Genomic DNA, 24,369 nt, shown 5'->3' with positions numbered 1-24,369 from the left:
TCACTATAGAAAAGCCATGGCTCCACAGTACAGCCACACAGCCCTTAACCCGCGCGTGTCCCCCAAGATTAAATGGGATGACTATATGAAGCTCTTTATATGCATCCTGTATCGAGTCTACGTCGCCAATTGGGCGAAGTTTACTCGGCTCTTCAACTACGCGTTTGCAGAGAGTCTTCTGGCGGCGGGGTTCACAGATGGCACGAGAGCAGGGCCCCTGGTAAGCCAGGTCAGCCATCTCAAACACTGGAAGGACCGCATCTGGACGCGTGTTTATGATACCCACCCGAATCAATGGGTGAGGCTGGCCATGTTTGTCGAGACGATTGAGCTTGTCGCGGAGCGGGGTCATATTCGCCTAACCGTCTGTAGTGGGATTGATATTCAACGTCTAGTGAGAATGGGCAAGCAGACACGATTAGGGTACATGAGAGGCAGAACTCGAGCAGCTCCATCAATTCCGTCAATTCCATCTGATCTTGTATCCCGACGTCCGCAGACTACTTCAACTCGACTTCAAGCAACACCACCTAGGACCCCTACTAGATTTCGACCAGCTCCAAGTCAACCACCTCAAACCCCAGCTCAAGCTCAAGCCTCAACTCCGTCACTTAGCCCGTTTCCATCTAGCCACCCTACGGCTACCCCTCCGCCACTACTGTTTAGGTTTTGGCACGAAAACAGCGGGGGCCTTAATTCAGCAACGAACTTTATAGGAGGAATGTGGACAGGACATTGCGGACTACCAATACCCGACGGCTCTTCAATTGATCCAAGAATCGTCTCTGGATTAATTAGAGCACATCTCACAAGGATTGACTTTGATTCCCCTCTTATATCCATGTCAACGAGCCCTCTCGGAGTGATTCATCGTGCCCTAAGGGCTGGGAAGGCATATATTTCAATTTTAGATACGTCTAAAATGAATCAGTCTCATTTACATTCAGTATTTCCCATTCTTCGAGATAGGCCGATCCTATATGGACCCGAGAAAAAGAGCCGCTATTATGGACAGGGAGAGTGGTTGGCATGGGGTGCTATACCTTCAGATGCTATTCTCACTACATTCTCTACGGAACGTCTCTTCAGTATCACTAAGCAATATCCTGCCATAGGGCGGCTGCTTCAACTACCGGTGATCAAGGCTGCCCGGTATAACAGAGCTCCCCTAGTTCAAAGACTCAAGTCAAAGATGATCACCGCTGATACAAAATCTGGGAAATCTATGGGACAGCTGTTCCATCTTCTGAATATTCCACAGAGCCAGGCCAATGCAATAGCCCTACTATTTGCTACAAAATGGTCATTCCGGTCGCCGGGAGACAAGCGTGCAGCCTATCTTAGAGGAGTACAACTCGGCTTTGTTAGAGGTTACCGCCTACCGCCAGCTCCTGATACTGTAGAAGCTGATGAGGACGATGAAGATGAGGACGAGGACGGAGAGTATCGTGATTACGATATTGATGACGACGATGACGACGAAGACATGGACGATGAGAGTGAAAGGTATAATGTGGAAGGCGATGAGGAAGATAAAGAACTGGACTACGAAGATGAGGATGATGAGGATGACGAAGAGGAAGACCAAGTTGGCAACAGGATGATAGTGGATGATGAAGAATATGTACCTTGGAGGAGTCAGGTGCAGGTTGATTCCTTTGCCGCTCAACGAGCAAGGATTACGTCGATGTTGAGTTTGTGAATTTAGTAGAGCAAGAGGTGGATTCCATGCCTGTGTGGATACATGTTATGGCTGCATTTGAACTTCGTGGAGGTTGCCACGGTCTCGACTTTGCTCAGGCCCTAGTATGGACAATGAATTTTAAATGTTTTTCATCGTATACCGTGATTATTATACTCGTTAACAAAAGAAGAACGAATTCCATTTCATAGGCAGCTAAAAAAAACTCCAATCGGAACAAGACAAGTTAAAAACGCTGCCTTCGATAAGGAGTTTTTCTTTGAGTCAGGAATACAAAAGAGAAATCGAACTGAGAACGTGGATTTGAAGTTTGAATTGGAGTTTCATTTTTTCTTTCTTGTCCTGTCCTGTCCACTGATTTCGATTTCTCCTCACGATCTCTAAAGCACCATGTATCCCATCATGTCATGCAGTATCGGTCCATCAGCGCACATAGACAAACAACCTTCCATCCACGCCATTAAGCCCTAATTTAGAATTTTTGGAACGACTTGACGGCCTTGCCGGTGCGGGGTAGGACACGGAGGACGTTGAATCGGACCTAAAACGCAGATATTCATTAGACATGGGGTTTCACAGAAAATGAACTCGGATATATATGTGTTGGAGAACGTACAGTCTTGCTCAATGGTCTGCACTGGCCAACGGTAACTTGGTCACCTTCCTCGACACGGAAAGCGGGGGAGACGTGTGCGGCGAGGTTCTTGTGTCTCTTCTCGTAACGGGAGTACTTGGGGATGTAGTGGAGGTATTCACGTCGGATGACGAGGGTACGGTGCATCTTGGTGGAAACAACGGTGCCGGTCAAGATACGGCCACGGATGGAGACCTGGCCGGTGAAGGGGCACTTCTTGTCTATAGAGAAAAGCGCTGTTAGAATTCCATCTCGAACAACCAATTTTGAGCTTCTTTCGCGATTCCTGCAGGTAGTCGCGAGATGGCAAAGAGTAGAGGTCCCGGGAGGTATTGCGAGCCCCAATTATCTGTGAAATCGCCATGAGCTCTTCCATAGATAATCACGACCGCTCAGCTCCCCCAGTCCATCTCCCCGTCTGCCCCCATCCTCTCTCCCCATCAAGTAACTCCCTGCAAGAAAATCGCGATAGCTTCCCCCGTCTGGAAAATCGTCGAGCATACCGATGTAGGTTCCCTCAATGGCGGTCTTTGGTGTCCTGAAACCCAGGCCAACGTCCTTGTACCATCTTCGTCCACCCTTTCCGACAGCCTTGCTCTTCGACTTTACTTTGGAGTTAGTGAAGATGTGAGGCTGCTTCATAAACGCACGCTCCGACTGGACGGTCAACTCGGTCGCCATGGCTGCGGTATTCCAACACCTGTTCGCGCGGGCAAAGGATTATGGTTGGAAAAGGGAACGGTGGTCGTTGTCGTGAATCCGCGAGGTCGTCGATTCGTGCGAGATTGTTGAATCTTGCCTTTGACTTTGACGTTGCCCTTTTTTCCTCGCCAATTTCCAATGTGGGAGGGAAAGTAGGGCTCTAGCCTTAATGCAGACTAGCGCGTCTTGGCTTAGGGCTTCTGGTTTGTTTACGCCGCTAGTCCCGATATGGTAATATGATGCTAACGCGACGTCAAAGTGCATTTCGAGATAAGCCATGAGAAACGACATCTATACTATTGAATCCTGCTTTATGGACGGATAGCCGTGGACGATACATTTTTTGGCTGGAGTTGGATCTCCCCTGGGGCCGCCTGCTTTGCCCTCCTCTTTTTTTTTGGCCGCCGCTATACGATAGATGAGCACCAATGTCGTCCTATACCCGCGATCCGAGCAACGCTGCGCGCGTGAGAGCTCGACGCTCGCTTGCGCAAATGCCCCATAGAGGTGGTGGCATCGATATCGACAAGGAGAACGTTACGACAGACCTCAGTGCCGTACAGAAACATAGCAATATACCCTCTAGGACGTTCGGGAAGGACAAAAGGTCCCGCAGCAAGAGTCTTGGGCCAGGAGGATTGGATCTCTTGAAGAATGGGGGCAACGATAGGAGAAAGGTGTGTAAATATGATTTCCTTCACTTGTTGTATAAATCCGGCCGGGATTGGGAGGCTGACAGTACTTTTTTAGTCTACTGCTGCGGTACAATTGAAGTCGATTCTTAAACCAACCATCCCCGTTTCTCCCATCAGCCATATTCCCACCTTTGCAGAAACGCGGAGGAAGACTCCAAGTCGAGACACGTTTAGAATCGGACATAAAGCATCTGGCAACAATGATCTTCTCATTGACTTTTCTACACCCACTGCTGCCCCAGTCGTCGGCACAGACAGCTTGATCAACCCGTTCGATAATTTTAACCCAATACCACCGTCCCGAGCCAAAGATGAGGCTCTCGCTGCCCAAAGAGAAAGAGAGGAAAAGATGCGAGTTGAGAATGAGCGAGAGAAGAAAAAGGCCATATTAGAACAGCGAGCTGCTCGAAGGAAATCAATGGGTAAGAGATATACATAAATTTTGACACTGAACGCCCCTGGCTAATCCATTTCTAGCCAATCGACGAGTTTCATTTGCGCCTGAGGCGACTCTGCATACCTGGAATGTAGTCGAATTGATGGAGGACTCCACCGCTTCTTCAGCTGCAAATACAACCCGCCGAGCTTCTTCGCTCGCGGCTGGTAATATGGACCAAGGTTCGGACGCAGAGCCACCATCATCACCAGAGAAATATGATCAAGAAGACGCCCCTGGATCTCATGCTGCAGCTGAGTTAGATGACCTTGCAGATGAAGCGTTTTCTTCTAGCCCCTTTAGTGGTGGTTCTGCAGCAGATAACAATGACGCTGGTTTTCAGGGTGGGAACATGGAGGTGGAAAGTGACTCTCTGAGTTCTGGGCCTGAAGATGAAAGTACGAACATGAGCCTGGACAATGCTACCGAACGATCACTTTCCCCACAGTCCGATGGCTCAACGCCCAGTTCTAGTAGTCTGGAGCGGTCATTACGAAGGGCTGCTGAAACGGCTGGCACTAGGGGAATTGACTTTGATGAAAATGGGGACCTATCAATGGAATTCACCAACCATGAGATCGTTGGAGCCTTCCAACCCTGGGTTAAGAAGGGGTCTGCCGCAAAATTTGATGCTGAAGACCTAACCTCTCGTCTCGACCAGGAGAATATTACTCCGGCAAACACAGTTGCCCCGAGCTCTTCAAGAACAAGCGCAGCTTATCAAGACGATGGTGATATGAGTATGGATATCACAAAGGCTGTTGGTGGTATTGTTCGAAGGAAGAGTAATTTTGCTGCACCGGATGATCAGGATTCCCGTCCATATTCGGCGTTTCAAAATAATAAAGCCCCCCTTCGCCGAGCATCAGCTGTAACCAACCTCGGTGACCAGACAATGGAATTTACAGACGTTCTTGGCGGAATTAAGGGTGGCTCCCCTTCCAAACAATTCGATGTAGAGAGCAATATCGATACCGACGAGGAAATGACTATGGAATTTACCAATGTCTTGGGCGGTGTCCTTAACAAACAAAATCTAGGTAATGAGAATGATTATATACCCCAAGAAAGGGCCGCCTACGACCATGGTTACGAAGGAGACGTAACATACCCCGATTTAGGAGAGGACGATATGGAAATGACTGGCGCGGTTGGCGGTATACTACCCCCGATAGAGGAACGGACCGAGCCGTCTGAGGACGGGACTATGGGCATGGATATGACGAACGCCGTGGGCAAAATACTGGCACCTTTCCACGTAGCCAGCCAGAAGGGACAAAGGGGAATGCAGCACTACGAGGCGGACCCTCCAAGCTCCCCTTTCCAAGAAAAAGTTGCTGCCTCTCCTGCCAAACTCCCGTTACCGCTACATACGGCTACTGTTACGTCTGAAAGCGGCAGCCCAGTTCGCACCAGGGCTAGATCTAGCGTTGGGTCCCGACGTTCTTCCTCCCCAAGGAAATCGCTATCACGACAATCATCTCCAGCCAGAGGCCCCTCCACACCATTGAAACAAAAGCCTGTTCGTCATGTCGAGCCATCGACACCTGCCACCCCTGAGGGAAGTCCTATCAGACCCAGATCTAGAAGTGCATCCCCTCAAAAGCGACGCCCCTTGCAACTAAACCAGCCTCCGGCCAAATCAACACCCGTTTCTCTATTCCAGAAAAATGCGTTAACCGGGCAGTCAACGCCCACCTTTGTTTTGAAGGCATTAAATCTCTCTACTCAGGGTGTCAACAAGGCTGGCCTTGGCTCTCCACGAGTTACAGAAATATTAGACAGGCGACGCTCCATTGGAGAAGATGCTCAGGATTTTGTATTAAAGCCAACACCCAATAGAGGTGTCAGATTTGATGACCCTCGCAAACTTGGCCCAGGAGTAGAAAAGGATATCGAGGAAGAAATTCCGCATAGGGCCAGTCAAGAATCTGAAAAAGACACTACACTTAACTTGAGGGAACTGATATCAAGTCTAACCCCGAAGAAAAGCAAACTCAAAGGCCGCAAAAGTCTTCATGTTGGTGCCGCTAGAGGCCTTCTCGGAAAACGACCAGCTGAACTCGACATGGACGATGCCGACGAAGATCTTACTCCTAAACGCCTGCGAGGAAGAGAAGCTAGCCCGGTTAAAAACATCAAACTCCCAGCTCCTCCGTCAAAGGCAGAAACGGTTGGCCGACCAAGCCGTCTGTCCCTTCACTATGCTCGAAGCGTGTCACCACTGATAAATGCTTCCCTAGCAAAGCAAAGATCACAGGCAAAGGAACTTATAGTGCAGACGCCAGATGACAAGAAACCTATGAAAGAGGCTGAGACTGAGGAAGAAAATATGCTCCAAGATACCGAACCTAGGGTTGATGCAATCAAACTTTCCGATTTCCTCGAGATGACCAATATACACTTCATGGAGTTAACGACAACTAAGAGGAGGCATACAATAGCCCCTGGAAGCCCTGACAAGCGTGATATAGAAATATTCCAGGGCGGGAAAGTATTCAATTTGGAGGACCGCGTTGCCGCCGGGTTCTGCACTGTGCCCATGCTTGAGTTATACCAACACGTAAGTTTATTTTAACATTCAGACCTTTGAAATAATCGTTTGTTCATGGCTAACTAGTTAACTCATAGTCTTGTCGAGAGCTTAAGTCTTACATCTCTGAAGGCCGACGCATCATTCGCTCAATAGAGGCTGAGACGTATGCAGAGAATCCTCCGTTATTCCAAGAGTATATCACGGCCACGCCGGATATCAGGTTATTAATGGATAATCAATTTCGCAATGTCAAGACCCATGCACGACTATTGAGCAAAGAAATGTGGTACGAGTGGCGCATGAAACTCCTAGAAGGCTTGAAGCAAGGATTAGATCGACATGTCGATGAAATGAAACAGGATGATATCCTACTTTCGAAGAAAGAAAATATTCTTGCAAAAGTGGTTCCAGGCTTGACGGAGAAACATGCGAGGCTTGAGATCGAATCTCATAACCTTCAAAAGGTAATGGACGAAATCGAAAACTGCGACCAGGAGGAATTGCGAGATGCCAGAGAGAAACTGGCAACCGTCGAAACAGAACTTGAGGATCAAAAGCAGAAATACGAACATGTGCGGGATAGCCTAGAAAAAAAAAGCAACGTATTGGAGACAGGGCAAGCTCGAAAAGAAAAGTTGCTCCAACAAATACGCGATGCTGAGGGTATAATAGAAGAATGTCGAGGGTGGAATGTGAAGGAAGTGCGCGGGCTACGGGGTAAGTTAGATGTTCCCTTTCATGAACGTTTCTCCTAGAGCCTGAAAGTTAACCAGACCTGTATAGCTTCCGTCCAGGCTTTAGAAAAGCGAACTGGATGGACTGTTCTCTCAGCAAGGCCGGGTCAGGACGTTGAGAGCCATACCACTCTCTCCATGCGATACGCCGGAGAGCTTCGACTCGACTTTATCCCCAAGTATATTCGTGGTCCATATCCAAAATCAGCCAACGAAGGGCGGCGCATTTCACAGCTTCGCGGGCCTTCTCCCATAACACTCACATTCTCTCCTAGTGGAACCGGATCACAACCAGTTACTGCCAAGCCTAGCCCAGAGGTTTCTCTTGTTCTAAATGCCATACGGACGCGTATTCTTCATTCTACGCAAATTTCCGTTTCACCCAAATTATTCCTCAACAGCATTGCAAAATCTTGGGGAATTGCGGCGTCCTTACGAGAAGAAATTCGAATGTTAGGATATTGTGGAATTACCACTACCAAGTCTGCGGGGATTAATCCATCTGAACCCACGTTGCTAAAAGTCCGTTGCATGTTGCTTGGCTGGGTTGGAGACAAGAAAACGCCTAGTGTTGATCAATCTCAGAGTGACAAAGACGGAAGGATCCGGGTAAGGATTGATATCGATTTCACAGTCAAGCCGAAGAATCACAGCAAACAGTTGGAGGATTTGAGCTTTGACATTGGCATCGATGTAGATGCTTCTGCGAGTAGGGTGTACGGGCTTGACAATTGCAGCGATTCCTCCAAGTCAGACTCACATCTAAGTGACTTTTTGGCCAAGTCGATAGATAAATCTCCTGTTACTTTGGGCAATGGTCTCTGGAGGGCAGCTGTGAAGGCTTTGGGGGAGAATATATTCCTTTGATTTGGAAGATGCATTCTTCCTCCCTAGTGTTAACCCTAGGAGATTAAACGATTAATGACTTATGATTGGTTTTACAACGAAGGCGAACAGGGCTATGCTTCTTGAGTGGCGCTTTACTTTACGATATATACCAAGGCTTGGAACCCTTTGATAACGGGCGGGATGGCTGAGCACTTGTACCCTTAACTTATAATGAAATATATCTTTTCGTTTCTGATTAGACCTACTTCTGTCGTATAATTTTTTTTAGAGCTAAACGTTTAAAAATAATGCAATGTTACAAAAGAATAAACATTATAACATTACATATTACTGCGGTAAGGGTGCGAATTATAACAACACAAGTCGAATTCAAGCGATGAATTAATGGCATGCATTACCAATGGCAAGAATAGATTTGCATGCAGCAAGGTAAAACCATCCGTAAAGGCCTCGAACCTTTAACTGGCAACCACTGGATACGTAGAAAAGAACTGAACCTGAGAACATGTTTGCGAATGAACACCCCTCTTTGTCTGCGCTTCAATTGATATAAACAACCCAGAACCGCCATCTGAATAACCCCCTTTTTACGCATTAACACCACCCAGCCCCAAACTAGCAGCGTGAAGGAACATAAAACATGAGAACAAATAAGCCCTCAGATTAAGGCGCCAGGCATCTCATTCCGTCTTTCAGAGATTGTGGGAATCCATGTGTATTGAACGGCTGTGGCGCTACACCATTAAGTTCTTGTATAGTGGGATCGTTCACCCAAGGCAAAATTTTATATAAAGGTAATAGTAGAGGGTATCGACACAAGAATGGCACGGAATAGGCGGGAATGGACGCAAGTAACGTAAAAACGAGGGAATTTTTACGCGGCAACCTGCACCCTCTCCTCTCGTGCTGTGTCGCCGTTTGTCTGGAGGATGTCATCTTCCTCATAGATATCGTCCTCATCATTATGTGACTGGGTGTAGTTTGGGTGCTGCTCTGCAGGCAACCATGAATCACGGTCCCCGCGAACGGAATGTTCGTGACTAGTCATCTCACCATCGGCGCGGCCTTTCGAGATGTTGTTTCGTCTCCTCTGGGACAGGGTACGGGAACGAGAAGAAAGTTTCGAGTGAACTGCGGCTCCAGAAGAAACCCAGTTTGTCAATGCGTCCTCACAGTCCTGGATGATGGCCTTGCTGGCATCGTATCCATCGTAAGCAGCCCTGGTTTCACCGGGAGTTACAGGGGTGTCATCGATCAGTTCGACGAGATGCTTTCCGTAGCCTGCAATAATTGCTAATTTCTCGCAGTGTTCCCTCAAAGCGTCAAACTGGTAGTTGAAGGCAGCCTTGACTTTCTCACGGGTAATGTTGGAAAGCTGTGCCTCAGCAACGAGGGATTCTGCCTCTGCACGAACAAGCTCTTGCTCTAGCACAACAAGGCGAGGCGAATTTGGATCCTTGTATTTAAGTTGGGCGATTTGGTCGGTGATTTTTTGTTTTCCTAGCATACTGGTTAGCTCCGTATATGGTCAAGTGGTACAGCTAATAACTCACGGTCTCTGCTGGGTTGGACGGAAGCTTCTATGTTTCGAATGCTCTTAATGGTAACCCGATATTGATCATACCGATCAATGAATTGATCTTCCAACTCCCCAACCTCGTATATCAGGACACCCAGTTTATCAGTGATATCGGAAACGTCATCGTCACAGCCTTCTCCCCACAGAGAAAGTTGTTGCTATCGACCAGATTAGATTTGTATCCAGGGCTGAGGTGGTCGTCGGATAAGACGTACTGCAACCTCCATTCGCTCTCTGCCAACCAATTCCATGCTACGCATAACATTTTTCTCCATCTTAACTAGTTGGGAAAGCTTTTTGGCGAGGTCCGGGCCAAAGCTGCCCGCAGCTGTTTTTCGGAAAGCATGGCCTATCGTAGACAACGTTGTTAGCTATACATTGGCCTGATAAGCATTGATTGGAGGGTATAATCGATCTGTCAGAGGCTACACGAAGGAAGGCCAGTTCCACTCCCAGCAGACATAGGAAGGGTATTGATGTATCATACCAAAGCTAGTGCCTCCAAACAGTCTATTTGTCTTGGTTGACGAGAGTGGTGGAGGAGGGCTCTCGATCTGCGAGGCTGTCGGAGCCCGGCTCTGTCGCAAAGAATAGGTTCGATGCATATTAAATTATTAAAATCCGTGCCGCAAAAAGGGTAAAGGCTGAGAATTAGTCTGTTAATCGCCTATATATCGCTCGTTGAGGATGTCTCTAGCCCGTCTCTCGGTTGTCTGTTAGGCGGGAATGGAGGAGATGGAACTCGGCGGAACTGGTGGACGTTGGAGGCTGGTGATGCGAAATGTACTTCTCGCGTCTCAATTATAGAGTCCCAGCGAGTGGAATTGACGAGGTCCTCTGTCGATGAAGGTAAATACCGTGAGAAGAGCCGAAGAGCGTCTGGGGGCGAGGTTGGATGCTCGGGTTGACGTGAAATAGTTGGGCTTTTGTTATGAGCATGGAAAATGACGTCGCTGCTGACTCAGCAGGGAGCTCCTTCAGCCGCTTCAACGCTCTCGCAGCTTCGACAGTTTATAAGTTTGATGTACAGGGACGAAGACACCAGATGTCACAGCCGGGCAAATACTTGCAGTGATAGGACCTACGTCTACTGGCCTTAACGGTCTCTCGTGAAGCCGGAAGCTGCTGGATGCACAAACGTCACATTCGCTTCTACGTCATATCTCCACTTAACTCTCTATAAACCGCCTGAATATTGCACAAGAAACGGAGAATTAAAATAGTTCATAGTCTAGAACTAGCGTCGCCACCCCATTCGCGCGCGGTTTCTATCCCTGGGCTGATCAGAAACCCAATTGATGGCAAGTGGCTGTCTCGATTGCCGCCGGAACTTGCATCACATCCGAAGCTAATAAATTATGAAGATAGATTGGGTATATTTTCGAACATTAAATGGTGGAGGCTGCCAAATTTATGCATTAGTGCGCTTTGCCTTTCTTCGGACCTTGCGTGCGGGTTGATTGGTTGACTGCTCATTATCATCAATGGGTATGCTAGAGGCAGTCGATCTTCGTCGTCTTCGAGTCTCCGTCTGCGCTGTAGAGTTATCATCACCAACGGCATCGTCCGTTGATGCAATGGCCTCTGTGGCATTATTATTGGAGTATGGATCCAGGGTGGTTTGCTTTGCTTCTGCTTGGTTTCGCAGCCTACCAAATGCCTTTTCCATGCGACTCTTCCCAGCCGTCCGTTGACGGGGCGCAAAGGCTCCTGCTCCCTGTGGACCTTGGAAGAAGCCTGTGATGTTGGACTGTGTACCCTCCTGCTCTCTTCGATTTACATCCCGTATTACGGGGACGAGAACCTCATCGGTTCGCTCTGGAGACCACCCTATTGTTGCCATTAGGAATTGTCTCACAGCATCCAGGTCAGGGACACCCCATTTGAACTCTGAGGGATCCGAATCTACCTCAGGTTCCAGGTAAGCTTTCTCCACTGTTTTATCAGGGAAGCCTGGAGGTAAGAACAGTTTGGTGACGTTCTTCTTGAATTTTTTGCGAAATGCCGTATGCGTATCGTCTGGTATTTTGTTTCCCAATTGAACCTGAGACCACCAGTCGCGGAATTCTTCCAGGCCAGAAAACTCGGTAAGTATCTCCAGAGCAGTCACAGGGCCTATACCTGGAATACCTTCTGTGTAGTCACTCCCTAGCAAATGGGAGAAGCTTATAAGCTTCTTCCTGTCTAGCGCGTATTCCTTTTCTAGGTCGCTTGAAAGATAACACTCCACGTATTTCGATTGATTGAACATATTTTTGTAGATGCGGGTGCCTCCAAAGAGGAATGTATCGCTATCATCTGTGACAATTCCGTCAACCAACCCTAACGACACCAACTCTGCACATTGTGCTTCGGCTTCCATAGGAGCTGTAATGTATGGAAGCCCAAATAGTCGTAGTAGCTGCTGACATTCGGTAACCATGATCTGGGAAACCTCGTCCGCATCTCTCCTGTCCTTTTTCTGTTGAGAACGAAGTTGTTTTAGTTCTTGCTCATAGTCGAATGCATTTTCTGCTTGGCTTTTGGAATTCATGGTTGACGCGAATCGAGCATGTTCTTCAGTTTCCATGGCGAGCTGGTACATCAACTCGTCATCCTCGGGATCTGAATAGTCATCCGCATCATCAGGAAATTCAACCACAGCGGTCTCAGAATTCGCTTGAGGTTCAACAGTAGAAGTTGGGGGACCAGAAGGTAAGACATTCGTAGTTTGAGTAGTGTTTGACATGATGGCATCTTCAAACTCTGGGCTTGTGGATTTCTTGTCGGCGGCAAGTGGATATTCAGCAAGGGTAGTAGAATCCAGGATTTTGGGGGTCAGTTTAGGTCCCTCCTCCGTGTTTTCGTGTACGGATTGTTCTGTAAAAATCCTAGCGCTCTCGGGTGATGAAGATTGAAACTTTGACGGGTTCTCCGCAGCGGCAGGTCCTTTTCTAGGCATATCTAGAGGTGGAGGTTGGGTGTTACTTAGAGCCAGAGGTGCGGCAGAAGGTGTCGAAGCCTTCGCGGGCGATTCAAGATCAATAACTTCCTCTTTATCCAGTGAATAGTCGTCGACATCAATTACCTCTATTGGCTTTGAGCTAGAGAGTATCTCGTTGCGTTGGAAAGTCTGATTTGGAATAGCCGTCCCGTTATATTGAGAATCTTCCTCCTTGGAAATGAACTCCTTTTGCTGGGATACCCCTGAGAACCATGGAGGGAGTTGCTGAGTTCGGGTATCTTCCTTGGACTTGGGGGGTTCAAACCCTCCAGCAGTGTCATCATTCGAATCTTTGGCTGTGCTGGCAAGCACTTTAGGGCCAGTAATTACCCTAAGGGTCTCAAAGGGCAGCGGACCCGAGAATGGATGCGATGGCTTTGTAGTACTAGTTGGTTGTTTCGTAACCTTCGACTTTGCTAAGGCAGAAAACAACTCCATTTCATTATCGTCGCTGTCGGAAAGATTTGAGGCGTCTGTCGTGGTAGGAAAACCGCCAGCAATGGGTTTACTAGCCCATTTACCAATCTTAGGATCATCAGCAGGCATTTCTTCCAGGGATAGGTTAATAGCCCGGGAAAGGTCTTCGTCCTCTTCGTCTTCTAGGTGCTCAAAAAGTTCTGCTACGCCAGCAGCATCCGCTTCCGCCTCACTACCAACGAAAAGAGAGTTATCGTCGAGGTCACCGCCAGTCTCCTTCATCTCATTAGAAGCCTTCCCAGTTCGAGGATCATAAAGTCTTTGTCGCTGCTGTGCAATAGACTCGTCAAATACGCCTTGTTCAAAAATTGGCAGTTTTGGGAGGCGGTTGAGGCCCTCGATGGGTACGTCCTCAAACTCTTCACCCTCGTCATCATCTTCAGATTGAACTTGTTCTTCGGACTTGTCAAGCTCAATTGGCTTGTTAATATCAGTTCCCTCTTTATTCCCCAAAACACCCAATGCCCATCCACCCTCCACCCCATTGTCTTTCACAAGTATATATTCTCTGTCTCGTTCTCCGGCAATACGAGATGGCCCGCCGCTGCCATATACAAGATCATCATTCATGCCGTTGAGGTTCATGAGGCGCTGGGTAAGGTTATTACGTTCCGCCACCCGCTCGATTTGAAACCTGGAGAAATCCATACGGTTGGGGAACATGGTATCTAGTTGATCCTTGGAGTAACCCATTCGTAGCCTGCTTCGAAGCCTTGCAGCATTTAATATATTGTATCGATCACTTGCAGGTAGACTGAGGAAAAACGGCCCATCAAAATCAATCTTTGAAAAATCATAAAGATTGATATTTTCGCCCGATTGAAACTGTTGAGCGTATGCCTCGAGTTCCTCGTGTGACATTATTCTGGGGTCATCTGGTGCTCCCATTTCCGCAAGAGACATATCCAGCTCCGGAAGATGATATGCGTCGGTTTTCCGAAATTGCCGGTTCTTCTGTCTTTCTGCTTTGGACATCAGAATCTCCTCGGCATATACAAATTCATCCGGCAGTTCCTCCTCTTGCTCTTCATGTTGAGGTTTTGCTTTCCTCCTTGCCGCCTCTTCTTCTGCCTGCCTTTGAATTTGAATAGCTAACAACTTGCTAGCAGTCCTTGCGGCATCTTCTCTTCTCCCTTCTCTGCGCCTCTTCCGGTTTGCAATTGTCTGTCGCTTGAGAGCTGGCGCACCACCATCAAAAACGAACACCGGCTTAATACCAAAGAAGAGCAATTTGCATATTCGCCGAAAGAAGCCAACGATATGTGCATTCCGCAGCGCATTACCCTCCTGGTCACGTACGGCTTTTAGAAACTGATAGATCCAGATTGACGCATCGATGGCGAGTCTCCTCTTGTTCAGAGTCTCAAGTTTGATCGGCCGTGCGCAGGGCTTCACGACCGTCCACAGCCCGGTCACACCCATGATCTGAAGTCGGCGCCAGTACTATCATGGGAAACAGAATAGCTATGAACATGGCAGCTTTATATCTGCATGCCAGCACTTCGTTGATCCGAGTCATGGAGGATGGAGGAACGATGTTGGCGATAAGAACTCAGCCCCTTAGTCAGCAACACGTCAAGTCGCGTAATCACGTGGTTTAAATTAGTGGGCGCCTGCTAAACTTACTTTGCACTCAAAATGTTCCCCTCCATATAAAAATATAAAAAAAGAGTTGCGATTGCTCGGAAATGAGAGATAGCATGACTAAAATATTTATAAAAATCAGTGTTTATTGTATAGACCATTAGCATCGATGTCATGTTTAATTGAGGTAAATTTTATCCCCCACCATTTCAAGTTTTTTAATTCGCACTAATACGTGACTAGAATCAAGACGCATGTCTGCCAGTAACCGCAGTCAAATTTTTAAATATACCCAGCAGGAAGCTAATTATTAGCGGAAATGGGCCATACATCTTACTACTTGATGAATCTAGTGGTACCCTACTAGATCGCTTTCGAGTTTTTGAACGAAATGCGGTCCATGGAATCCAGATTATCGAAGAGTGTTGTAGTAATGGCAAAACCTACTATGCAACTCTCTTAGCGTGGGGAGGACAGTCTCTCCGTCTGATCAAATTATCCTCATGCCAAACAGACGCTCCTAAAGACCTATCCTTGTCAGCAGCAAGCGTCGAATGCTGTGCACCTGATTGGATTCTGGATACAGCCGTGCCCAGTTCCCTTCCCACAAATGAAGACCGAGGACGGGGTATCAGAGGCTGCCTGATCACTGCACATAATGTAGTATTTGTCTTCAGAATTCTCACTCAAGACACAAAGCTGGAAAATGAAAATGCCATTCAGCTGCATGAACTCGGGTCGACCCTGAGACCAATTTTATACTCTGCTGACATCAGTTGGGATTCTAACCGCATCCTTGTTGCCACTGGAACAGTGTTTGGTGAAATTATAATATGGTCTTGCCATTTAAATCCAGATTCAGACCTGTGCCAAAAGGTAGATGATTCTGTCCACATTCACCATTTTTTTACGGGCCATGAAGGGTCAATCTTTGGTGTGGATATATCACCAGACATGCGATTAGATGGCGGAAAGGCAACGAAGAAATTTGTGGCAAGCTGTAGCGACGATAGGACTATCCGCATTTGGGATATATCCTCCTGTGGCTCAGCACTTGCCAACAGCAACAACCCACCAACGATTGAAGGATATACAACAGGCCGTGGGACCGGGTTCCACATAAACACAGCCGACGATGAAGCTATGGGACAAGAATCCTGCATTGCGAAAGAATGGGGCCATGAAGCACGCATATGGGGGCTGCGATTCCTCGACTTTGAAATATATGACGAATTTATCACCTTCAATCTTATTTCCAGATCCGAGGACTGCACCTGTCAGGTTTGGAATTTTAAAACGAGGTATGAACTGATAGAGGGAGAATACATTTTACAGAAAAATCAAACCACCTTGAAGAGCATATCTTCCTATGCTTACCACGTGGGCAAAAGCATATGGTCTATGGAGGTGGTTAATGGGAAGGACTCCTTTGGTGTCTACACAGGGGGTGCCGACAGCAATATAGTATCCTTTACTATCCCACGAATGACCGGAGAATATAATTCTGGAAGAAGGACAGAGGTTTATACCCCCGATGAGATTTGTGAACAGTCAACCCTCCTAAACCTGGACCAAAGCCTGGATTCAGCGAACACGAATAAGAAGCCCAAAAACGACGGCAAAATAAATCAGTTTGGCTTCGTTTCGGACGACTGTTTTATTGCATCTTTTACCTCAGGGAGCGTCCTTCTCGGCCATATTCCTACCGGTACACTCGGCAAGGGGCTATCAGGAGATGAGCCACTGTTACAATGGAGTACAATTTCCATGGTCGAAGGAATTGGCTCGTACGGGGCGATATCTGGCATACCAGACCGAGGTATTGGACTGATTGGCACAGGCACAGGTCGAATCTTGTGGTACAACAACGAAACGAGAAGCATTACAAACTTGGCGGATATAGGCCGAAGCGTATCCGATATTTTCGTCGTCCACTCACCCAAATACTATAGCGATCTTACCACAGAGCCCATAACATTCATCACCAGCTCTAGAGCGCTTTCGTATGCGAACCTCTTTATTGTCGAACCTAAACCGTCTCCTAGGGTCATTGCCAAACAACAGCTTGCCTTACCAGCAGAATTTGTGGTCTCTAGCGCTCTTTTCATCCCATCTGCCTCACTACTGGTTCTTGGTGCAAGATGGGGGCGAATAGCAGTCTTTAATTTTACTTCTGAAATCCAGGAAACGACAGCTGAATCTCCTTTATGCGTGTTTACCGCCCACAAGAAAGACACAGTTACTTCTATTTCATACTTGGGAGCGGCGGCCGATGCCGCTACTCGGTCTGTGGATATTATTACAACTGGGAGAGACGGGGCTTACTGTATCCATCGCATTCAGGAGAATAATTCTCAGTTCACAGTTAAAACACTTCACCGATCAACTCCGCCAATTGGACCGTATATCGAGGGGTCAAGGCTAGATGCCGAAACGAAGGACCTGATACTATGGGGTTTTCGAAATACATACTTTGTGTTATGGAATGAGACGACTCAAACCGAGATATTATCGATTGAATGCGGAGGAGCCCACAGAAGATGGGTGTACCATGGCAGCAGTATGCACCATGTCCTCCTATGGATTAAAGCGTCGACATTCAACATAATGTCGGAAACCTTCCAGTGTCATGGCCGTGTACGACAAGGTGGACATGGAAGGGAGATCAAAACCACGTCAATATCTAAATTAGGCATAGATGGTGCAGAGGAAAAGCTAACTATACTTGCAACCGGTGCCGAGGATACAGAAATTCGTTTCTTCGCGATTGATGGACAGGAAAGGGGGACGGATAGTGGCTTCCGCTGTGTGCGAGCAATCAAGAAACATAGTGCAGGTCTACAGCATCTCCAGTGGTCTACGTGCGGCAATTTCTTATTCAGCAGTGCCGGTAGGGAGGAGTTCTACGTATGGAGAATCAGATGGATACCTGGTTTTGGCGTCTGTGTTTTGAATGAAGGTGAAGCTCCAACAGGGCGGGTGAATTCTGATCTACGAACGACCCATTTCGACCTCGTCAGCGTCGCGACCGATGATACCGGCTGTGAATCGTTCTTAATTGCCATGGCATACTCTAACTCTACCACCAAGGTAACCAAATTCCTCAATCGGAAGTTCGTTGTGACATGCTAACAGGAATAGGTATTCTACTACGTGTCGTCCCCCGAGGGTGGGGTGTTTACACTCCTTGCACAGGGATCATATACAAGCAACTGCATAACACAAATCCGGCTGGTGATGTCGGATCATGAGTTGCGGCTTGTCACAGGCTCGACGGATGGACACATTGCAGTTTGGGATTTAGCAGCACCGATCAAGCCATATTTCAATTTTAGAGGTAGATCTATGAAGCGCAAGGATGGCGTACCGCTACCTGCCGAGCCGTCGTCGATCAAATGGGAGGATCGTAGACCCACCCACCAGAGCAGCATTAAAGCGATGGAGATACTCCCATTATCTGACGCACAAGTCCTGCTAATCACTGGCGGAGACGACAACTGCCTCGCTTTTTCGACGCTCAAATTTTCGATGTTGGAATCTAGTGCGAGTCTTGTCGACGACTTCTCGACGACCCCCTATCCGAATGCACATGCTTCGGCAATCAACGCCATTACCCTGGTGCGTCGTGCTGATGGAGGTAGTGGTGGGCGTGACTCTGACAGGGTGGTGGAATTCCTTGTCGCTTCAAGCGGGAATGACCAAAGGATCAAACTATGGTCTGCATCGGCTAGTGTAGACGGGGGCCCTCATGTATCTCTGCAGAGCGACATGTACACCGCTGTGGCCGATCTGTCCGCCATAGATCAATTCGCGGTGCAAGTCAACGGGGTGACTAGGGAACACCTTGTTGTCTGTGGTGTTGGAATGGAAATGTGGAAAGTCAATGATGATGCTAAGCAAACATGCAGTGATTAAGCATCTCTCCCTAGTCAAGCCATCAATCTTAAATGCATGGCTACATCAGGTAGATCCCAGGGTACTCCAGATTATCCGTACAATACCATTATCTAGTTCCTTTCACTATCTTCAATGGCTTTTTATATGCTCTTTTTATTCCCATTTTATGCCCATTTTATGCCCATTTTATGTCCTCTTTATGCCCCTTTTTATGCGTTGGCCCGGATGAGTAATCAATCACGTGTCTGTTCCTGATTAACGGGCGAAGGAAGCGACGATAAACTTCTTCCCTTGACATCAAACACAGTGTATACCACGACAAAACAGCGATGGAGAAAGTTGAAGCCCGGGAGTATCTGGAGAACTTGGTGGATAAGGTCCTCCGTGTCCATACCTCGGACTCGCGAGCGTTCGTAGGTTTGTTCAAATGCACCGATAACGTGGGTAACCCGCGCTTCCTCAGGTTCGTTGGACTTGCTGGGTGATTAAACTCTCTGTGTGGTGCATATATATAGGAACGAAACATCATACTCAGCAGCACGCATGAGTATCGCTGCCCAACCGAGCCAGCTATACAGAGCGTCTCTTCAGAGGAGGCCAGTAGCCCGAAACCGGCCAGCAGCGAGCCGTTCGATATCACGGCGGACATGTCAAGCAGGTTCATCGGGCTGGTCGTCATCCCCGGCCAGCACATTACAAAGATCGAGCTCGACAAATCTACAGCAACGGCGCGAGATGGTTGAAGTGAAAGTGTTCCAGAACTGAAGAATCCGACGTGTCCGGAATGCAGCCAAACACACCCATCCCAGACCTCCGACAGCGGAGAGAGGGGAAATCACACGGGTGCGTTCAGTTAAGCGAATCGGACGGGGGTGCTGTGCGCCTTGAGGCGCTGGACGTTGTGGGAAAGGGGAAAAACATGGGAGGACCCGATCAGCAGGAACCACGTTCCGCACAGCTGTCGGGCTGGATCATAAGACGCATCCTGTATAGCTACTACGCACAGCCTAAGCTGCATCTGTGTGCGTTCTGCGCCGAGCGCTCGGGAGGTGTTTTCGCTCAGGTCACACCAGCGGGCTGCCACGATATCGACCCGCATCTTAGTGGCGAATATGTATCTTTCGAAGTCGGTGCATAGACTATTTATATTGAAAATATACGGAGTATATGCGGTGAATGGTCCTACTCTCCTCTTGACTGTCGGAACGTTAAACTTCCCAGGGAAACCCCATATCCAGTTATCGTGGAGATTCTTTGACCCTTCACCAGGGATCTGCAACGTTGCTGGACTAGTTCCGGCCAGGCCTCAGCGACAACAAGGCCATTCGATGAAACCCCGAGCTAGCGTACAATGTGATTCGCACATCGGGACAGTAAGCGAGCATCACATTGGACGAACTGGTTTCCGGCATATATATTGCTTTTAGATCGTCGACGGCGACAACATGGAGCTCAAGCTGCTGATATATAATCTCTAGCAGTATTCCGTAGAGAGAGATGAGATAGGATCTGTAGACGTTCGACGCTCTCCGTATACTCCGTGCTATAAGGTGACATCGCGTACCACCCACAGCGCCAGGGTACCTGCTGCACGTCTCGTCGACGCTGTGAGACCGTCGCCCGCGTTAAGGCTGAACGCTGCCGCACCTCCTCGTATCGACAGGGCCCCAGACTGCCTCCATCAACCGCCCTCGTCTCGCCATCTCGTCCCTTATATGCCAGGAGGTTATAGAAGTTGTTTGAACTAGGTTGAAATAACCTCGCCACGCGCGGTTCGGCAGAACGAATAATCCGGCGCCGAGCTTCCCAAGTCCGCCTTTTTTTGCTCCCGCGGGTCCATCTCGACTTATCTGGAACATCGCAACATCTCACCAGCCTCCCTCCGCCGATATCAACGTCCAACGCCTCCGAAGGGCCACCCGCTGACCTGTGTTGACCGTGTTGATGCTTGTTACGCTCGCCAGGGCCCGTTTCCCCCGCCAGCAAGTCTGCAGCTTGCCCCTGCTCAGCTCGATCTGAGTCCGTTTGCTCCCTTCCCTGGGAGACCACCACCACCACCACCACCCCCCATCCCTCCCTCTCATCACCGCAGATATAGGTACGTAACATACACCAGCTTGCGATCGTCGTCTTCTCCATACCACTGTCTACTCCGTACAGTCTTCCTATGGGGATCGTCCTGCTGCTCGTCAGCCAGAGACGCCGGCTGCTTCTTTGTGGACCTGAAACTAACTCGCCACTACCCGTAGATACCGCTGGAAAGTTATAGCGCCAGATCCCGACCCTGTCACCCCCGTCAAAGGCGTTTCGTTCCTCCCGTGATTCCCACTCTTCCGTCCTTGCTCAGAAGAGCATAAAATCTACGAACCTGGAGCCATTTCACCGTCGTCGGCGTGCTCCCCTTCCTCCCCATAACAACCTAGACGACCGCCTTGAGTGTGTCACAAGGTCGTCCCAGAAACTGTCGCACACAACGTCGTTCGTAGAGGCGAGTTTCCTCTGCTTCATCTCGACCCTCTTCGAGCCACCTTAACGACCATCCTCCCCACCCTCCCAGCTGAAAAACGAAAAATTCAAAACACACACCCCACGCAAGCATGGGACAACAGCAGTCGAAGAACGCATCACGGTCGAATGGGGGAGGACTGCAGGTCGAAGGCCTGCAGGCGTATCCTTCGATCTCAAAATCCGACACGAAGGACTCCAGCCGCTCGATCCGTGGCTCCATTCGCTCCAAGATACCAGGAAGTGGGAAGGGCGACAGAGCAGACAGCCCAAGGGGCTCCAATGGAACCCTTGTGCGCTCAGATAGTGCTCCCATTGAGGGTCTAGATGCTGCCTTTGCTCGCTCTTCCATCTCCCGACATGCACGCAATCTGTCCGGCTCATCGATGCCAGTGCATTCGGCCAGCTCTCAGGATGACCTGCAGAACGAAGCACCCAAGCCTCCACCTTCTCCTCCACATTCGTCCTCGATCGGCCGTGGGCACAAAGACGTCTCCGCCGCACAAAAGTCAGGGGAAGTTGACCACGTGTCAGATGCTCCCCCATCGCAGGTCGCACCATCGACCGTCGCCCAGAAGGCAGGCGAATCCATCCTTATCAAGCGAGAGAATTCAATCAACCCTGTCTTAAGAGAGTCCGGTTCTAGATCGATAACAGATCAAAACGGAACTAATGGATCCCCAGGTATGACTATTGGTGCCTTGAAGTCCATTGATGTCGACGATATGATCACCCGGCTGCTTGATGCCGGATACTCTACCAAAGTCACAAAGGCAGTATGCCTGAAAAATGCTGAGATTATTGCCGTTTGCACCGCCGCCCGGGAACTGCTTCTGACCCAGCCTGCGCTGCTCGAACTGTCGGCGCCAGTGAAGATCGTTGGCGACGTCCATGGCCAATATACCGACTTGATCAGGCTTTTTGAGATGTGCGGATTCCCCCCAAACTCCAACTACCTTTTCCTCGGCGACTACGTCGACCGGGGCAAACAGAGTCTAGAAACCATCCTCCTTCTACTCTGCTACAAGCTTAAATATCCCGAGAATTTCTTCCTTCTACGTGGTAACCACGAATGCGCCAATGTCACACGTGTCTACGGGTTCTACGACGAATGCAAACGACGATGCAACATTAAGACCTGGAAAACGTTTGTCGACACATTCAACTGCCTTCCCATCGCAGCTATCGTTGCTGGTAAAATATTCTGCGTTCACGGCGGGCTATCCCCAAGTCTATCTCATATGGATGACATCCGCGGTATTGCTCGACCAACTGACGTTCCCGACTATGGGCTCTTGAATGATTTGCTATGGAGTGATCCGGCCGACATGGAGGAAGACTGGGAACCCAACGAACGAGGCGTAAGCTATTGTTTTGGAAAGAAGGTCATCATGGAATTCCTACAGAGACACGATTTCGATCTCGTGTGCCGCGCCCACATGGTCGTCGAAGATGGCTACGAGTTCTTCAACGATCGTATCCTCGTCACCGTCTTTTCTGCGCCTAATGTAAGTTTTCGTTCCGTGTCCGTTTATCCCGCGGCATCTCCCCGAGTCTAACCTAGCCTATAGTACTGTGGTGCATTCGACAATTGGGGTGCCATCATGTCCGTTTCCGACGAGCTCCTTTGCAGTTTCGAGCTATTGAAGCCCCTGGATTCAAGCGCTTTGAAGAGCCATATAAAGAAGGGCAGAAACAAGCGAAACAACATGCTCAACAGTCCAGTAAGTTCTATTCCCATCCCGCTATTGTTGCCAGTAGTGTTTCATCTACGCAACTCTATAAACTCTGAAAGTATACATTCTTACTGGTTACGCATTACAGCCTGCTATGGTTTCTGCTCAGAGTTATTGAGATGGCCGACGACGTTCCCACAACCATTAGAGATCTACTCTTAACTTTGTTGTATGAGAAAAAAAAAACGCGAGACGCTTTATATATTGGTCATCTATATGCTGATCTCAGCCTCGCGCATCGCTTCCTCACACCGCATTCGATTTTACGGGGAGGCAAGATATATTGCGTTCATCAGCTCTAACGAATTAGGCTGAATCGGAATTGGGACTGATCCCCTTGAGGTTTTGAGTGGTCGCCGTGCTTGACGCGCACCTTTCATCTCATCTTGGGCTCTCCAGCTGCCACCCGAGAATAATAGCCATGCCTCCTAGAGCCGGCGAGACAACCACATGACTCGCAAGCCTTCCAAGAATGCCAACAAACCAGCCAACCATTATAATTCCGCCCGTCCGCCCGCCTCACCATCCAAGGGTCTAGCACGCCATTCCGGCGCTTCCATCCTACCCCGGACCCTTTCCTCTCTCTTTCTTTGTAATTATTGGACAGATCTACATGGGCCAGGCCGGGGGAATACTCGATATTGTTTCCTGTAGCGACATGAACACTATTAGCGCTCTGTTCGGCGTCATCTGTATTTGGCGGTCAGTGTCATGGGGGAGGATTGTAATATTTCATTCATTACGGCCTCTTTAACTTTTTACTCTTTGATGCGTTCAATGAGATCTCACTTATTCCATCTTATCTTATCCTATCCTATCTGTCTACCTGCTTTCTTGTTCGCTCTTTTGTTTCTCATAACCGTTGTTCATACAATACAGTTAATACTATATTACCTACCTCCTCGCCTGTTGAACATTGGCTAAACTTACTATATATTAAAAAAAAATCTTTCCTTTTTCTTCCTGCTTATTTTCTTTTGCTTCAGAGCTTCTGATTTCCTGATCTTCCCACGTGGATTGACTATCCTCGGCGTTTCTTTTTGCTGGTTCCATTTTCGTCTAATCTCTTGTTCTAGATTCAATTGCGCCTGTCACCTGAATTATGCAGAATGACGAGTGTGATTTCGAGGTTATACAATCGTATCTGTCGTTCTTTTCAGCGTGTGTTTCCATTCCAGGTATATGGACTTATTCTCCTACAGGGGAACAGTTTCCTACGCCTCGTTTTGCAAGTTCCTCAATTGCCATGCAAGGTGTCGTCGCCAGTACCACACCCACCAATTATGTATCAGCTAAAAGGTTATTGAATAAACGAATAAT

At 48.4% G+C, this 24,369-nt stretch overlaps 7 protein-coding genes across 7 annotated transcripts; 4 read left to right on the top strand and 3 right to left on the bottom strand.

Annotated features, from left to right (window-relative positions):
- Window positions 1-16: 16 nt before the first annotated feature.
- On the top strand, window positions 17-794 carry GIQ15_05983 (uncharacterized protein; the record flags this gene model as incomplete). The annotated part of the gene is made up of 2 exons (XM_033553400.1): window positions 17-394; window positions 717-794. 2 exons carry the CDS (start codon window positions 17-19, stop codon window positions 792-794), a joined length of 456 nt encoding a protein of 151 aa, XP_033404544.1.
- A 1,380-nt stretch (window positions 795-2,174) lies between these two features.
- On the bottom strand, window positions 2,175-3,017 carry GIQ15_05982 (40S ribosomal protein S11; the record flags this gene model as incomplete). The annotated part of the gene is made up of 3 exons (XM_033553399.1): window positions 2,175-2,243; window positions 2,319-2,557; window positions 2,840-3,017. 3 exons carry the CDS (start codon window positions 3,015-3,017, stop codon window positions 2,175-2,177), a joined length of 486 nt encoding a protein of 161 aa, XP_033404543.1.
- Window positions 3,018-3,466: 449 nt separating this feature from the next.
- Window positions 3,467-8,306, top strand: GIQ15_05981 (uncharacterized protein; the record flags this gene model as incomplete). The annotated part of the gene is made up of 5 exons (XM_033553398.1): window positions 3,467-3,715; window positions 3,789-4,155; window positions 4,211-6,732; window positions 6,801-7,422; window positions 7,489-8,306. The coding sequence occupies 5 exons, from the start codon at window positions 3,467-3,469 to the stop codon at window positions 8,304-8,306; spliced, it is 4,578 nt and encodes a 1,525-aa protein (XP_033404542.1).
- Window positions 8,307-9,162: 856 nt separating this feature from the next.
- Window positions 9,163-10,142, bottom strand: GIQ15_05980 (sphingolipid long chain base-responsive protein PIL1; the record flags this gene model as incomplete). Its single annotated transcript, XM_033553397.1, has 3 exons — window positions 9,163-9,788; window positions 9,842-10,025; window positions 10,083-10,142. 3 exons carry the CDS (start codon window positions 10,140-10,142, stop codon window positions 9,163-9,165), a joined length of 870 nt encoding a protein of 289 aa, XP_033404541.1.
- Window positions 10,143-11,278: 1,136 nt separating this feature from the next.
- Window positions 11,279-14,749, bottom strand: GIQ15_05979 (DNA-repair protein rad13; the record flags this gene model as incomplete). Its single annotated transcript, XM_033553396.1, has 1 exon — window positions 11,279-14,749. One exon carries the CDS (start codon window positions 14,747-14,749, stop codon window positions 11,279-11,281), a length of 3,471 nt encoding a protein of 1,156 aa, XP_033404540.1.
- A 1,116-nt stretch (window positions 14,750-15,865) lies between these two features.
- Window positions 15,866-19,946, top strand: GIQ15_05978 (uncharacterized protein; the record flags this gene model as incomplete). Its single annotated transcript, XM_033553395.1, has 5 exons — window positions 15,866-18,001; window positions 18,053-18,818; window positions 19,136-19,271; window positions 19,344-19,546; window positions 19,618-19,946. 5 exons carry the CDS (start codon window positions 15,866-15,868, stop codon window positions 19,944-19,946), a joined length of 3,570 nt encoding a protein of 1,189 aa, XP_033404539.1.
- A 1,459-nt stretch (window positions 19,947-21,405) lies between these two features.
- On the top strand, window positions 21,406-23,398 carry GIQ15_05977 (uncharacterized protein; the record flags this gene model as incomplete). Its single annotated transcript, XM_033553394.1, has 3 exons — window positions 21,406-22,821; window positions 22,885-23,037; window positions 23,360-23,398. 3 exons carry the CDS (start codon window positions 21,406-21,408, stop codon window positions 23,396-23,398), a joined length of 1,608 nt encoding a protein of 535 aa, XP_033404538.1.
- Window positions 23,399-24,369: the final 971 nt, after the last annotated feature.

The sequence above is a fragment of the Arthroderma uncinatum genome, assembly GCF_011692745.1.
Source record: "Arthroderma uncinatum strain CBS 119779 chromosome Unknown scaffold4, whole genome shotgun sequence".
NCBI lineage: Eukaryota > Fungi > Ascomycota > Eurotiomycetes > Onygenales > Arthrodermataceae > Arthroderma > Arthroderma uncinatum.
The sequence above is the reverse complement of the archived record's forward strand: the minus strand, read 5'-3'. Positions and strand labels throughout refer to the sequence as shown.